At 38.1% G+C, this 16,080-nt stretch overlaps 2 protein-coding genes across 2 annotated transcripts; both read left to right on the plus strand.

The window, feature by feature from the left end:
- The first annotated feature begins 4,694 nt into the window (after window positions 1-4,694).
- Window positions 4,695-7,215, plus strand: LOC137833881 (F-box/FBD/LRR-repeat protein At3g14710-like). The gene is made up of 4 exons (XM_068641955.1): window positions 4,695-4,802; window positions 5,012-5,969; window positions 6,438-6,581; window positions 6,676-7,215. Exons 2-4 carry the CDS (start codon window positions 5,013-5,015, stop codon window positions 6,964-6,966), a joined length of 1,392 nt encoding a protein of 463 aa, XP_068498056.1. The 5' UTR covers window positions 4,695-4,802; window position 5,012; the 3' UTR covers window positions 6,967-7,215.
- Window positions 7,216-8,969: 1,754 nt separating this feature from the next.
- Window positions 8,970-15,820, plus strand: LOC137833954 (uncharacterized). Its single transcript, XM_068642024.1, has 6 exons — window positions 8,970-10,008; window positions 12,462-12,741; window positions 12,784-13,033; window positions 13,645-14,364; window positions 14,643-15,057; window positions 15,174-15,820. The coding sequence occupies exons 1-6, from the start codon at window positions 8,970-8,972 to the stop codon at window positions 15,818-15,820; spliced, it is 3,351 nt and encodes a 1,116-aa protein (XP_068498125.1).
- The last annotated feature ends 260 nt before the right edge of the window (window positions 15,821-16,080 follow it).

Raw genomic sequence — 16,080 nt, forward strand, 5'->3', positions numbered from 1 at the left:
CATACGCTCAACATCTCGTCAATCGTTTGCCATCATCTGCTATAGATGGCAAAACCCCGTTAGAGGTATGGTCTGGAAAACCTGCAACTGATTATGATTCTTTGCATGTTTTTGGTTCTATTGCATATTATCATGTGATTGAATCAAAGTTGGATCCACGGGCAAAGAAGGCTCTTTTCATGGGCTTTAGTCCTGGAGTGAAGGGATACCGTTTGTGGTGTCTAGAGGCAAAGAAGACGATTATCAGCAGGGATGTTACCTTTGATGAATCTGCCATGTTAAAGAAGGTAAATCCAGAAGGAGCTGATAGTACTCCGCAACAGGTGGAGTGTGCCCGGAAGCAGGTGGAGTTTGAGCCGACAGTGGTGATCCCAACATGAAATACCACAAGTGACTCTCTTATGGCAGAAGAAGAGTCAGATGAGGAAGAGGTTCCTACCCAAGAATCTCAACAACAATCAGCGCCAATTGCAGTTAGAAGACAGAGACGAGATATTCAGAAGCCTGCTCGTTTCATGGATATGGTTGCCTATGCACTTCCAGTTGTTGATGACATTCCATCCACTTACCCAGAAGCCATTCTGAGTTCAGAGAGTGGTAATTGAGCGGGTGCGATGGGAGAGGAGATGCAGTCTTTAAAGAAGAACAAGACATGGAAGTTGGCACAATTACCAAAAGGTAAGAAGGCAATTGGGTGCAAATGGGTATTTGCAAAGAAAGAAGAATTTTCTAATAAAGAAGATGTTCGCTACAAGGCAAGGTGGTTACAAGGGCCAAGTTTGAACATTGTTTAGACTTGGTTAATATTTTGCACATTTGAAGTTGGCGCCCGGAGGCGCAAATTTGAAGCACTGTAAAGTTTGTTTTTGTTATGTTTTGAGAAGATTTGTTTTAGGTGGGACTTGAAATTAAGCTAAGGTGGAGATTTGTTGATTTTGGCTTAATCCCAAGCCCCACATCGGTGGGTTCATTGTTTGGGAAGGAGGTTTGAGGGTTATAAATTAAACTCTTCTCCTTCACTGTTATATATCCCAATTTGTAATATCTTCTCTCATAATAATAAAAGGGAGTTGTTTTTGCTGTGCTCGGAGATTAGGCTAAACAGGCCGAACTCCGTTAACAATTTTCGAGTGTGTTTTTTTCCTCTTTATCTCTTTTATTATTCCGCTTTATTTATTCAATATTATTTGTCGGGTAGCTCTGTTAGGGTTTTGTTTTAGTGGGAAAATTACTCGTTTTTCCCAACATGTGGCACGATCGACTCCCCACAGTTTCCCCATCAATTTGTAGTTCCTGATGGATTAACCTTCTATTTAGTGGTAGAGGGTTTTACGTGAAAATAAACGCGTTCAAGTACATTAGGATCTCATTAATTATGGATGATGGGAGTAGTTTCTAAAGGTGCATACATTACCTTTGATAAATTCATCCCAAACTTCATCTTCGACCTCAAAACCTTTTGTTGATTTGTTCTATGCAAATCCACTAAGTACACTAAGTAAATCATGGACCTCGCACTATCTATCTTAGAGGCTCTCTTGCCTATTTTTTTCACATTGTTTTTGGATATCCCCACCAAACCAAACTGATAGATAGCATCAATAATGTTACTATTGGCTTGGATCGTTCAACTTCCATCAACCATTTCCCCCAATCCTGCCATGTCCACCATAGCTAATAGAAGTTGTAGGTCTATCTCTACAGTCCATTTCGTGAACTCGTGAATACTTGCAGATGACTCTGGTACAACCGTTTTTCCTCGATTCATGTTTTACCTATTGTAAATATAACTCATTCAATAACAATAAGACAAGACATATATAATTGGTTAACAAAGTATGTACACAACCAAGAGGTGAACATAAAAGCAACCAAAGCTCTCACTTGGAATACAAATTATTACATAATTTTAATTCTTTTCATAATCTCTCCATATTTCATTAGCTATAGTGTCTATAATGCGTGAGTCTAGCCTATAATCATCCTCACCTCACGAGCTTGAGAGAGCGAGACATCTTATGCCTTGTTGCATCAACTCATGATAAACTTCATCAACTAACAACTGATTATTGTCCATCCATGAAGAAAATTGTGAAGAATAACCTACTAAAACTATATTTGTCATCGTCTCTAACGAGTAATGAGGTTCGGTTCCAATAGCTATAATTAGAAATCTTTTTTTAACACACTATATGTTCTTTCAATTACATTTCAAAGTGAAAAATGTTGATGATTAAACAATTCTCAGGGATTTTATGGACCTATTTAGGAATACTCTTTCATATGGTATCTAACACGATATGGTGTTATTGTTTATGGTTTTAATATAAAGTCAACATCCCCAAGGTAGTATTTTCCTCCAAGTATTGAATTTATACTGATTAGTAGTGAGTACTAACTCACCTCTTGACATAAAGTACACAAAAACAAAATCAATTAACCTTCTAGTATGACCAATGGATCATCTCGTATAAGTGCATCCTTCAATATTTTTGAATGAAATGTTGTTCTTTGCCACTCGACTAAAACATATGTGAATTTCATGTCAATGTCGGAAGGAAAAGTTACAAATAGTTAGCCAATCTTTTCTTCCACGAAAACGAGGAGCATCTGATCGTGGGACCTTCATACGTACACGAGTGTCATCTATGACCCATAAACAATTCTATAAGGGGTAACAAAGTCATACATCATGTAAGTGAAGTGAAATTTTAGTTTGTCACACTATTACCTCAAAACATGGGTGGGATATGAGGTTGTACTTCGCTCCCAAATAGTTGATTTACGAATTCTCCCTCCAATGAAAATTGCATTAAACACATTATTAAAGTGACAGAAGATTGTTTCCTTGGACTGATGAAAAAAGAATGAAACACTTTGATTCTTTACATTATGTCCAATGATGTGGAGAAATCTAGCAACTTATCTATTGATCAAAATGCATCATTTACGAACCTAGTTCTCCTTAATCATTGACATAAATTAATGAATGTTCCAAGCCTCATGTGAATAATGGTCTGGCATTGTTTAGTTTGCACCAAGTATGACATCAACTCCTACCAATAACACTCATTTTATGGGACATACTCCATAATAGTGTTTGTCATACACAATATGCAATCATAAGCAATGATATAAATGATCGTTAGTGTTGCTACTTTTGTGTGCAGTTGTATTTGTTGTTGTAAATATGAAATTAGATTTAATTCTACACCAACAACATCATTATCCATGTTATTCATCTCATTCATATGTTCGTCCTCAAAATACACTTACCAATGTATTTTATGTTCCATGTCAAAAATGTCTTTCACATATACAAACCACAAAATTTAATATATTGTAATTAAGTAAATTTTATAGAAAATAAAAATTAATTTAAATGTAAATATGTAATTTACATTTTTCATCTTCCATATTGTCTAATTAAATTAATTGTTTCCAATTTATTTTATTCAATGTAAAAAGTTTCATTACAATCTGAATACAATATCAAAGTTTAAATATAATTAATTAGTGTTTCAATACAAACACAAATGCACATGTAAATATTTCTGAATTTAACAAAATTGTATTACATATTGTTATTGTTGTATATAATAAATTTGTTAAATTTCACAACAGCTAAATCAATTTTATATTGCATATTTGTTAAAAAATTCAATTTTGAGATCAGATTACTGGCTTCCCACAGTAAAAACTATTTATCCACATTAGGTTTACTGGGAAAAGAATTCGATTGATAAAGACAAAAGATTACAAATTTCGTATATATATATATATATATATACACACGACATATATTGTCAAATTTTGCTTTTAGAATAATAACTAAAGATTGCCAGGTTTTAAAATAAACTATCGCATCAGTTAATCGTGTCGTTATATGCTGACTTCAACATGGTTATATAAAAAATATATTCGTAACATGATACTTTATTATATATTATAATTAACTTTTTTTAGTGCAGTTGCAGAAAATTTTGTGATAGTATATAATTGCATTTTATCTTTACTCCCGTAAGCACGTGGGTAAAGCTTACCTAAACATCGACGACGGAGAACAATGAATCAAATAACTTTTTTGTACATTATTTTAAACTCAAATATTTTTTAAATACAAAAATAGTATTGTATTTATTTTCCAAAAGACCCTTAAAACTTAAGATCATTGACTTAGAATCCTTATATCCAAAGTTAAAAATTTACTAACGCGAATTTTGAGTTCTAAAAAAGGACTCTAAAAAAGTTAATAATTTTTTGTATTAATAGAAATTATTTAGTTAAAAATAATAGTTGAAAATAATACTTAAAAATAATGTGATTAATCGTAAATAAATATCACCACTTATTCTTTTACTCATGACATGTCCAATTAAGCATTTAAATAAATAAAAACAGCAAATCAATAGATGTGATTAAAAGATTATATTTATTGTATTAGGAACACTCAATTATTTATGATTGCTCTTAAAAACAAAAATTACATTACATATATTATATGAAAAACATATAACTAATAAATTGAAACATCACTATTTTATTTTTAAATTCCGCCTTGCTGCATTACGAAAAGAATGAATGGGGTATATAAAAATATTACTACATGCGCACTTTTTCTTCCCACCTTAATTCATCGAATCTGTGTACGTTAATGACTCTGCCATTCTCATTCCTATCCACTCTGTTCTACACAACACATTATAAATACAATGCAAATGAATCCACTCATTGCCATTAACAATCCAATTCTTCATTCTTTCTAACACCTTTAAGGTTTACAACAAACATTTTTTTCCAAGGTAACAATTTTAAGAATGTTCTGTGTCCTTTAACTGCGTAGCTCTCTCAGTCTCTTTGATTATTTTTTTTTCATACTCATTTACTTTGCATTCAACATTTTAGTCTCCCAATGAAATGCTGTACTTTCATATGCTTGATGTTATGATGCAAAGGGGATTTTGTGTTGTTCCATCTGAATCGCTTAACACTGTCACAAATTGTGTATCAGGATGGATTCATGTGCTGTAAGTATGGAGGCTATAGCAAAAGAGCTTACTAGATGGCAAGCAAAGGTTGAAGAAAGAGACATAATAAGCCAAATACATGAAAGCATTCTTGGCCACATCTTGTCTTTCCTTCCAACAATGGAGGCAGTGCGCACCAGTGTGTTATCAAAAGAGTGGATTGATGTTTGGACATCCATCACCAATCTAGAGTTTAATGACAGTGTGCTTTCTTCTGGGAAGAAGATGCAAAAGGAACAATATGTGTTTTTTATGAACAAAATACTTCTTCACCTTGCCAATTTAAGCACCCAAAGTTTCTCTCTCTGTTTAACTTCTTATCATTATGAACCATCCCTGGTCAGTGCATGGATCTCCTCTATATTGGAAAAAGGAATCCAGAAGCTTCACATTCAGTATTCTGATAAAGTTCATTTTCCTTCCTATTCTCTCTTTAGTTGCAACTCTCTTGTAGAATTGGCTCTTCAAATGACTTGCACTCTCAGTGTTCCTACCTTTGCATGTCTCCCAAACCTTCAAACTCTTAGCATTTCTGGGATCAAGTTAGTGAGTGAATCCCCCACCTATTCAAAAGATCTTATTCTTAGCTTCCCACTTCTCAAAGTGTTTGAAGCAAAAGGGTGTGAGTGGTCAACTAAGCAGAATCTTTGTATTCAAGCACCTCTACTTGAAAAGTGTTCCATATCAGTATGGACCTCCCTGTCAAATGAATCATGCAAATCTTCCATCAAGATTGTCTCTCCCCATCTAACAGATTTCTCGTACGAGGGTGATCTTGAGCAGGAAATCAATCTATCAAATCCATCATCAGTTCAAACTGCTTCTGTAGTGATTGTCATTGATGAGGATAGAAAAGAAAATATGGGAAAACTTGGGTTTCAATTACAAAAACTTCTTACACAGATCCGTGAAGTGGAACGGTTAAAATTACTGTTGTACAAGGTATGCTTTGTTTTTTCATCGCATGTTATTGGAAATTTTCAAAGATATTTGCTCAAAATTTTGTCAACCGTCAATAGTCAAATATAACGAACATGATTATTTAAAAAACTAAGTTCCTTAAATCTGAAAGGTGTGCGGACAAGACAACACCGCACGTTTTGTGCAAGTTTCTAACTTTTTCCATATATTGATGTACATTTTATTATATTATACAAGTTAGTTTGTCAGAAAAATTATATATATATATATATATATATATATATACACATACACATAAACATGTTTTTGCTTTGTGGAAATGTGTGAATCTTAATTTATTCTCAAACTCTACCAGCCACGTGTCTGGATTCAATTCCTAGTTTGATCATGCATATTATTTGCAGTCTTATTTAGAAAATAGAGGAAAGAATAAAAATTGACGCTGTCTCAGAATTTGATCATGAACAATTTTTTCCTTCTCATATGCAGGTTCTAGGAGATGCTGCTGGTATTTTCACCCGTCTACCAGCGTTTGGAATGTTGACATATCTGCAACTGTATGAAGTTACTGGTGAAGCTCTGTTGAACATACTCCACAATTCTCCTAGGCTTGATACTCTAGTTTTACAAAATGTAAGTTTTGAATTCTTGCTTTTGGTTCACTGAAATTCAAATGTTCTACTTTACAATTGATGGATGACTCATGTTAACATAAAAAATGTTTCAGGGTGTATTTGACTTCAATAAAGATGCTTTGACTTCTACATCAGTGCCTCGATGCTTTCTGTCTAGCCTCAAATTTTTTCAGTTCAAAGGGTTTAATGTGCTTGAGCATGAGCTTCTTCTGGCAAAATTTGTGATGGCAAATGCAGCAGTCTTGGAGCAAATGACTATTTGTACTGCTTTTTGGCTGCAGTATTCAGATATTGATATGGAGAAAGTTAAGGAACAGATACTATCTTTGCCAAAGTGTTCCAGCTCTCTAATGATACAATTTTCTCAGGTCAATGGTTCCTGATCCACAACTGATAGCTTGAGTGGAACTGGTTTATAGGAGATAAAGATATTCATGATTCATCATGTTCATTTAATATTTAATGTTTTAAATGTTGATTCTTTTTCATCAGAATTAGATGATGTTAATTATTGTATCTTTAGAAGAAGAAGAAAGTGACTATGTATGGCAAATGTAGTACATAGTTATGAATAATAATACCATAGGAATCTCAAGTATCAAAATCAATTCTTGATTTGCAAAAGGGACAAAGGGATTCAGTTTTATCCACCTTCGATTTGATTCTAACTTTGAAACAATTGGATTACAAATTTGTTTAAATTAAACAAAAAGAATGATGGCGAGGGTTGAATTTCCAAGGTAAGCAAACCCTTAATTATAATGAAAACCCTTAATTTCTGTGATAAAAAGAAAAAGAAGCATGGAGACCAACAAAGTTTGTCTACTAACACATTCTCTCGCAACAAAAGTTAAACACTAACGATTACTGTATTCTTATGATAAATTTAAAAAAAAAATAAAAATAAATTAAAAAAAACATTTAAGGAATGTCGAACCCATATAAAAAATCAGAACCATTTGGCAGGAGCATACAAATGCTAAAAGAAAAAGTTGTACTTCCAAACCCAACCAAGACCACTAAAATAGCAGGCCTAAAGTTGGTATAACCATACAAACAAATGGCTCACTAACAAAACCACCTATTCTGCATAAACCTACTCCAAAAGTGTGGCCTGCAAAAAAGTCTTGATCAATAGGTGCATTTGTTGAAAATCTTTCAAGCATGCCCTGCTTCCCACGGATGAAGCTTCCGAGGAGCACTGCAGCAAAAAGAAAACCCTGCACCCATAAGAAAGCTTCCAGTTCTGCCAACAAAATCAGAAAGAAGCCAATTTCATCGTAAGACATAACCAGCCTTGCATCAGTAGCACATGACTGCTACTGTCCTGAATTCTTCACATTATCTTACATTCATAGGCATACCAAAACCCAAGGTAGGCAGCACCCTAAACCAGCTTGGATATGGCATGGAAATCTGCCTAAAATATAACAAACTACTCACCAATTATAGCATATAGAACTGCTGTAAAAACAGTTGGAGTTGCAAAAACCTTGTTTAAAACCAATAAGCAAACCAAAACACACCAGCAAAGAAAGGAGCATCAGAGAGCACCCTTGCAGCAGTACCACATGACTACTACTGTCCTGAACTCTTCAATTTTCATGCAACCATAGGCATACCAACACCCGAGGAAGGCAGCACCATAAACCAGATTGGAGATAACATGGAATCTTGCCTGAATTATAGCCTAATCGTCACCATTTACAGCATACAGGACTACTGTAAAACCATAAGAAGATGCAGAAAACCATGTTTAAAACCAAGAAACAAACCAAAACACAGCAACAAAAAAGAGAAACACCAAAGAGCTACAACAGATCCTTGTCTTGTTGGGGAGCCATCTGATTGGATCAGACGGCTTGATCCCTACACCATTGAGGATATTGAGTCTCTGCTTTTTACTTAAGAAGAACGGTTCGAGAAACACCGGTCTCTTGAGAACTCTCTTGCCCAAGCTAATGTTGCTTACTGGACCTCTTCACCTTCCTCCACCTCTGCTTTTCGTGGCCATAACGTGCGTGGTGGTCGCGGGTTCTTCAGGTCCCATACCAACACCAAAAGGTATCTATTATCGGACAAAATCATTATTAGACTTAATTAGACTTAATTACAGGAATATAATCACTATTAATGAGTCTATAATTAGACTTAATTATAGGAATATAAACACTATTAATGGGTCTATAATTAGTCTTAATTACAGATGTTATGTTAGAAAAAGAATCTGTACGGTTCTGTACGGTTCTAATGCTATGGTTATATATATGTATCATTGCTATAGATGAAAGACAGATTGAATAAAACAGAAAATATTCTTTCATGGTATCAGAGCTCAAAACTCTGATACCCGACAAACACAAAGCAAAGGCAACGGTGCACAACCATGGCAGATGCACCAGAAAAGAATAATGCCAACAAAGCAGAGCACGAAGGAGGAGGTGCTAAGAAGACCTACTCGCCATATGATCTCAACGCGAGTGACAATCCCGGAAACATAATCACGCAAGTCCAATTGCGCGGAGAAAATTACGACGAATGGGCAAGAGCAGTAAAGATCTCGCTTTGTGCCCGGAGAAAATGGGGCTTCATTGATGGAACACATATCCAACCAGAGGATGAGGCACCCGACCTTGAAGATTGGTGGACCGTGCAGTCCATGATTGTCTCTTGGATTCTAAACACCATTGAACCAAGCTTACGATCCACAGTAGCATATGCTGAGACTGCACATAACTTGTGGGAAGACATTAAAGAAAGATTCTTGGTCGTGAATGGACCTAGAATTCAACAACTAAGGTCGGACTTGTCAAGATGCAAGCAGGAGGGAATGGTGGTGACAACTTACTTTGGAAAATTGAAGGTCCTTTGGGATGAGCTTGCTAACAGTGACAAAATTCCATCTTGTACGTGTGGTGGATGCAAGTGTGGGATTGGTGCTCAGTTGGAAAAACGAAGGGAGGAGGAGAAGGTTCATCAACTCCTTATGGGGTTGGATGACGCAAGCTACGGGACAGTAAGATCAAACATTCTGGCCTCAGACCCATTGCCGTCTCTGAAGCGCGTATATGTTATGTTGGTACAAGAAGAAAGAGTGAGAATGATGGCCAAATCAACGGAAGAAAGGGGGTTGGTCGTGGGTCTCGCGATGCAGGCCAACTACAAAGAAAAAGGGCGTGGAGATATGGTAGAAAAATTAATGACGTGCAGTCATTGCGGTAAAAATGGTCACGACATGAAGGGATGCTTCCAATTGATCGGATATCCCGAATGGTGGGGTGACAGACCAAAAAGTGAAGGCAAATGGAACGGCAGAGGACGTCAAGGGATGCGAAACAAAGGTAACCCGACACGTGCAAATGTGGCACACGCTAGTGGAAGCAACAATCAAGCCAACAATGACGACAAGAAACTTGAGATGGCAGGTCTGACCAATGAACAATGGAAGGTACTGGTTGATATGATCAGCAAAAAATCAAATGAATCAGAGAAAATGACTGGTAAGAGCATTTGGGATTTGTGGATTATTGACAGTGGGGCATCAAACCATATGACCGGGTCACTGGAAAATTTGAGTGAAAAGGAAACTATACAAGGGTGCCCCGTAGGGTTACCCGATGGTGAACGTGTTCTAGCTTGCGAACAGGGAACAGTGACTCTTGAAGAAGGACTTGAATTGAAAAATGTCCTTTATGTTCCCAAATTAAAATGCAATTTACTTTCAGTACCTCAATTGACGGATGAAGAAAATTGTGTTGTAACATTCACTGATAAATTGTGTATTATACAAGACCGCACTTCGAGGACGCTGATTGGAGCAGGTGAACGGAAAGATGGGCTTTATTGGTATCGTGGGGTACGGAAGACTCAAGCATGTCATGTCAAGATGGAAAATCAACTAGCACTTTGGCACCAAAGATTAGGACATCCGTCATTTAAGATTGTGCAAATGCTTCCTGATATAAGTGGGAAATGTACTCGTGATGAGTTGAATAAAGTTTGTGAAGTTTGTGAAAAATCGAAACAAACGAGAGATAAGTTTTTCTTAAGTGCGCATCAAGCTTTGAATATTTTTGATTTAATTCATTGTGACTTATGGGGTCCTTATAAAACTCCTTCATCCTATGGTGCTTCATATTTTTTGACAATTGTGGATGATTGTTCACGGGCAGTTTGGATCTATTTGTTAAAAGAAAAAACAGAGGTATCAGTGACTTTGAAAAAAAATTTCACACTCGTTGAGAGGCAATACAACAAATGTGTTAAAATGGTTCGCTCTGACAATGGAACCGAATTCATGTGTCTAAAACAATATTTCATTCAACAAGGTATCATTCACCAAACTTCCTGTGTCGGGACCCCGCAACAAAATGGACACGTCGAACGCAAGCATCGGCATATTCTGAATGTTGCTCGGTCATTACGGTTTCAAGGCAATCTTTCCATTAAATTTTGGGGGGAATGCGTTTTGACTGCAGGCTACTTAATCAACTCACACCATCCTCCATTCTAAAAGGAAAAACCCCTTATGAAGTGATCCATGGATGTGTACCCAGTTACGCGCACTTACGAGTATTTGGTTCATTATGTTATGCTCATAATCAAAATAGACTGCGGGATAAATTTGATAGTCGTAGCCGAAAATGTGTGTTTGTCGGGTATCCATATGGCCAAAAAGGATGGAAATTATTTGATTTGGAAACAGAAACTTTCTTTGTCTCTCGTGATGTACATTTTTTCGAAAATAAATTTCCATATTTTGAAGCCAAAAAGATGGACACTGCACCACCATTGCAAAACCCAATTATTGCCAACTCTTTAGAAACTGGAACGGACCCACATTTTCTTCATGAAGTTGCCTCCTCAAACCTAGATGAATGCATCGTTAACCAACCCATTGCATCTCCCATCCCAGCCAAGGAGGATGCTACCCTCACAGATGACTTCGACCACACTATCAACGACTCTGATCCGTGTATAGAAGCCTCGACGCTACCCGCGGATCCAACGCCGCGTCCGACGGAGACGGCGCCGTCGGTTTCTTCACCACCGCTGACGGCCGCGGTTCCCCTTGGGCGAGGGCATCGCACGAAGCTGCCTTCCGTACGGTTACGCGATTTTGTCGCAGCCACCACGATACCGTCAAGCCCCTCTGTTCCGTCACCTCCTTCAACAGAATCCTCAGGTGTTTCGTATCCTATACATGATTTTGTGAATTGTGATTCCTTTTCTAAACATCATCAAAGTTTTCTTGCCTCTTTACACACCGAGCAGGAACCCCTGTTCTTTTCTCAAGCGGTTCGAGAACCCCGGTGGCGTGATGCTATGGCACAGGAGATTCATGCTCTCGAACTCAATGACACCTGGAAACTCACCGCTCTCCCTCCTGGAAAGAAGGCACTTGGGTGTAAATGGATCTACAAAATCAAATACAACTCGGATGGAACAATTGAAAGATTCAAGGCTCGATTGGTAATTCTTGGCAATCATCAAGTGGAGGGTTTGGATTACAACGAGACGTTTTCTCCTGTCGTAAAGACGGTAACCATTCGCACAACTCTAGCAGTAGCAGCCGCAAAAGATTGGGAGCTTCATCAGATGGACGTTCACAATGCGTTTCTCCATGGTGATCTTGATGATGAGGTTTATATGAAACTCCCTCCTGGCTTCCAAGAATCTCAACCAGGGGCAGTGTGCAAGCTTCAAAAGTCTTGATATGGCCTCCGACAGGCCCCCAGGTGTTGGTTTGCTAAACTATCTTCTTCTCTCACTCGTTACGGCTTCCAACAATCCCCGAAGGATCATTCCCTGTTTACTCTCAATAATAATGACATACAGTTGGTTGTGCTAGTCTACGTTGATGATCTTGTGATTGCAGGGAATAATGGTACTGCCATCCAATGTTTTAAAGGCTACTTAAATCAATGCTTTCATATGAAAGATTTAGGCCGCCTCAAGTACTTCCTGGGGGTTGAAGTTGCTCGCTCCCCCAACGGAATCTTCCTTTGTCAGAGGAAATATGCCTTAGATATCATTACTGAAGTCGGATTGTTGGGTGTGAAGCCCGCCACTACACCATGTGAAGAAAATCACAAATTGAGCTCCGCTACTGGTTCTTTTCTTTCTGACCCGGCTACTTATCGTAGACTTGTTGGGAGGTTAATTTATTTGTGTTTCACTTGACCTGACCTTGCCTACAGTGTCCAAGCTTTATCTCAATTTATGCAAAATCCACGCTCCGAGCATTGGCAAGCTGCTCTTCGTGTTGTTCGATATTTAAAGGGGCATCCTGGACAAGGAATACTCCTACCTCGAGAGAACAACTTACAACTCTTTGGGTGGTGTGATTCTGATTGGGCAAGTTGTCCACTGACACAGAAATCTCTCACCGGATGGTTTATTCAACTCGGCACTTCCCCAATCTCTTGGAAAACCCAGAAACAACAAACGGTTTCTGCCTCCTCTGCTGAGGCTGAATATCGATCAATGGCTAAGACCACCCGAGAATTAAAGTGGATTAAAGACATTCTCGCTTCTCTACATGTTCCTCATCCTGACCCAATTCGTCTTTATTGTGATAGTCAAGCAGCACTTCACATTGCTAAAAACCCGGTCTTCCACGAACGCACCAAACACATTGAAGTTGACTGCCACCTTGTTCGAGATGAAATCATTCACAAGCGCCTTCTTCCATCCTATGTGCCCACACATACACAACTAGCTGACCTTTTCACCAAAGCTCTCGGTGCTAAAAAGTTTGGAGCCATCTTGGTCAAGTTGGGCATTCAAGACTTACATGCTCCAACTTGAGGGGGATATTACCGGACAAAATCATTATTAGACTTAATTACAGGAATATAATCACTATTAATGAGTCTATAATTAGACTTAATTATAGGAATATAATCACTATTAATGGGTCTATAATTAGTCTTAATTATAGATGTTATGTTAGAAAAAGAATCTGTACGGTTCTGTACGGTTCTAATGCTATGGTTATATATATGTATCATTGCTATAGATGAAAGACAGATTGAATAAAACATAAAATATTCTTTCAGTATCAATCTCCTCGTGGCCCACACCCTCCCTGGACTGATCAATCTTCTTCCACCACTCCTGCTCGAGTCCAATGTCAGCTCTGCTTCAAATATGGTCACACGGCTCTCACTTGTTGGAGTCGTTCTGATATCAAGGGGCCTTCACAGATTTCTGCTAATGCAACCTTCTTTCCGTCGTCTTCAAATCTTGATCATTCTGAACCTTACATCTTGGGCACTCCTTCAACTGTTCAAGATCCCTTGTGGTATCCCGACACTGGTGCCACCCATTACATAACCCATGACCCTTTTGTTTTCTCCTCCACCAACACGTACACTGGTATTGAATTTGTTCAACTCGGTAATGGTTCAGGTATGCCCATTCGTGACTTTGGATCTGCCTTTCTTTCTTCTTCCAACTCCTCTCACTCTTTCAAAATACACAATCTTCTTCATGTGCCTTCTGTTAATAAAAATCTTATCAGTGTCTCACAGTTTGCCCGTGATAATGGGGTGTTTTTTGAATTCTTTGCTGATCACTGTTTTGTCAAAAATCAGGTTACAAGAGAGACTCTTCTCCAAGGAAAAATTCATGATGGTCTTTATGTTTTTCCACATTTACAACGATCTATGCCACCCTCTGTTCATATGCACCCTACTGTTCATACTGCTTCTACTAGTACTTTGCTGAACAATTATGATATTTGGCACCAACGTCTTGGACATGCTTCATCTCGTGTTGTTCATCATATTATGCGTTTACAGAATATTACCTATAATAAAAATGTTGTTTACTGTGATGCCCGCGCTAAATCTAAAGCCCATTAATTACCTTTTTCTCGCTCTTTAACTTCTTAAAATGCACCGTTACAACTTGTTTTGTTGATATATGGGGTCCCTCACATACTCCCTCCACAAATGGTTCGTTATATTACATTGCTTTTCTTGATGCCTTCTCTCGGTTTACTTGGTTCTATCTTCTTCACTCTAAATATGAAGTTAATGCTGTCTTTTTACAGTTTAAATTGTTTGCTGAAAAACAAATTGGGTTTTCTATCAAAGCTCTTCAAAGTGATAATGCAAAAGAATTTCTTGCTTTAACAAAGACATTGCGTTGTTTTGGTATTGATCACCGTCTAACTTGTCCACACACACACCAACAAAATGGTTCTGTAGAAAGAAAACATCGTCACATTGTTGAAACTGGTCTTGCTCTTCTTGCTAGTGCTTCTCTTCCTCTCACTTATTGGGCTGAAGCGTTTACCTCTGCTGTTCACATTATCAACATTTTACCTATTCTTGTTTTAAATGATCTTAGTCCCTATGAAACGCTTTTCTCTATTAAACCTGACTATAAGTTTCTTAAAGTTTTTGGGTGTGCCTGTTGCGCCCTTATAACCAACACAAATTTGGTTTTCATTCCTCCTTATGTCTGTTTCTTGGCTATGATCCTCACAAGAGAGGTTACCTCTGTCTCACTACTAGTGGTAAGCTTCATGTTTCACGCAATGTTTTATTTAATGAGTCTCTGTTTCCTTATTCTCTCTCAGCTAACCCTTTTCTTCGTCATTCCACTTCTGATATTTTTGTTTCTTCTACTGCACCTCTCACTGTTGTTTCCATTCCCCATGCCACTACTCCCGCTCCTCATACCCCCATCCCCACTTCCCCACGTCTCACGGAGTCTCGTCTACCTTCGGTTCCATCTCATGTCTTCCCTACCGAGCCTCCTCCTGCACCAACTACTAACACTCATCCCATGCTCACTCGTGCCAAAGCAGGTATTTCCAAACCTAAATTATTTCATACCTCCATTTCTCATTGTATTTCTGAACCTTCTAATTATAAACAAGCCATGGCTAATCCACTTTGGTTTCGTGCCATGCAAACTGAGTATGATGCTCTCCTTCACAACAACAGGTGGACATTGACTTCGTTGCCTCCCAACGCTAATCTGGTTGGATGCAAGTGGGTTTTCAAGAGAAAGTTCAACGCTGATGGTTCTCTTGAACGACACAAAGCCCGTCTTGTCGCCAAAGGATTCCACCAACGTGAAGGCCTTGACTTTTCTGACACCTTCAGTCCGGTATACTCTTCCGGAAGACCATCCAAGACAGCATCGATGTGGTCTTCAGCCATGATAGCAGAACCAGTGGCAGTGAGAGAGTCTACCACTTTCTTGATATCAAGAAGGTAGGCAAAGATGGAGCAGTCACGTTTAGGGGTTTTGAGCAGGAGCTTGAGTTTTCGAATTTTGGCACGAGTGTGGGAAGCGTAGTAGACGTTTAACTTGTCCTATATGAGATAAGCAGATCGTAATCCAACCATTTGTGTAAGCATTGAAGGGGACATAGAAGCAAGAAGCCAAGCAACAAGCAGATTATCTTGTTGCTTGTGAAGAAGAAAGGCAGGGTTGACGGTGGTGCCAGACAAAAACCGAGAAGGGGTGAGGGGAGA

The sequence above is a fragment of the Phaseolus vulgaris genome, chromosome 5 (genome assembly GCF_000499845.2).
Source record: "Phaseolus vulgaris cultivar G19833 chromosome 5, P. vulgaris v2.0, whole genome shotgun sequence".
NCBI lineage: Eukaryota > Viridiplantae > Streptophyta > Magnoliopsida > Fabales > Fabaceae > Phaseolus > Phaseolus vulgaris.

Bases quoted from the DNA above. Each gene is read 5' to 3' on its own strand.
- LOC137833881 (XM_068641955.1), top strand. From the start codon at position 5,013: ATGGATTCATGTGCTGTAAGTATGGAGGCTATAGCAAAAGAGCTTACT. The intron at 5,970-6,437 runs GTATGCTTTGTT...TCTCATATGCAG, and splicing joins TAAAATTACTGTTGTACAAG to GTTCTAGGAGATGCTGCTGG. The intron at 6,582-6,675 runs GTAAGTTTTGAA...AAAATGTTTCAG, and splicing joins ATACTCTAGTTTTACAAAAT to GGTGTATTTGACTTCAATAA.
- LOC137833954 (XM_068642024.1), top strand. From the start codon at position 8,970: ATGGCAGATGCACCAGAAAAGAATAATGCCAACAAAGCAGAGCACGAA. The intron at 10,009-12,461 runs GTCTGACCAATG...TTGTGATTGCAG, and splicing joins CAAGAAACTTGAGATGGCAG to GGAATAATGGTACTGCCATC. The intron at 15,058-15,173 runs GTTTCTTGGCTA...ATTCTCTCTCAG, and splicing joins TTTCATTCCTCCTTATGTCT to CTAACCCTTTTCTTCGTCAT.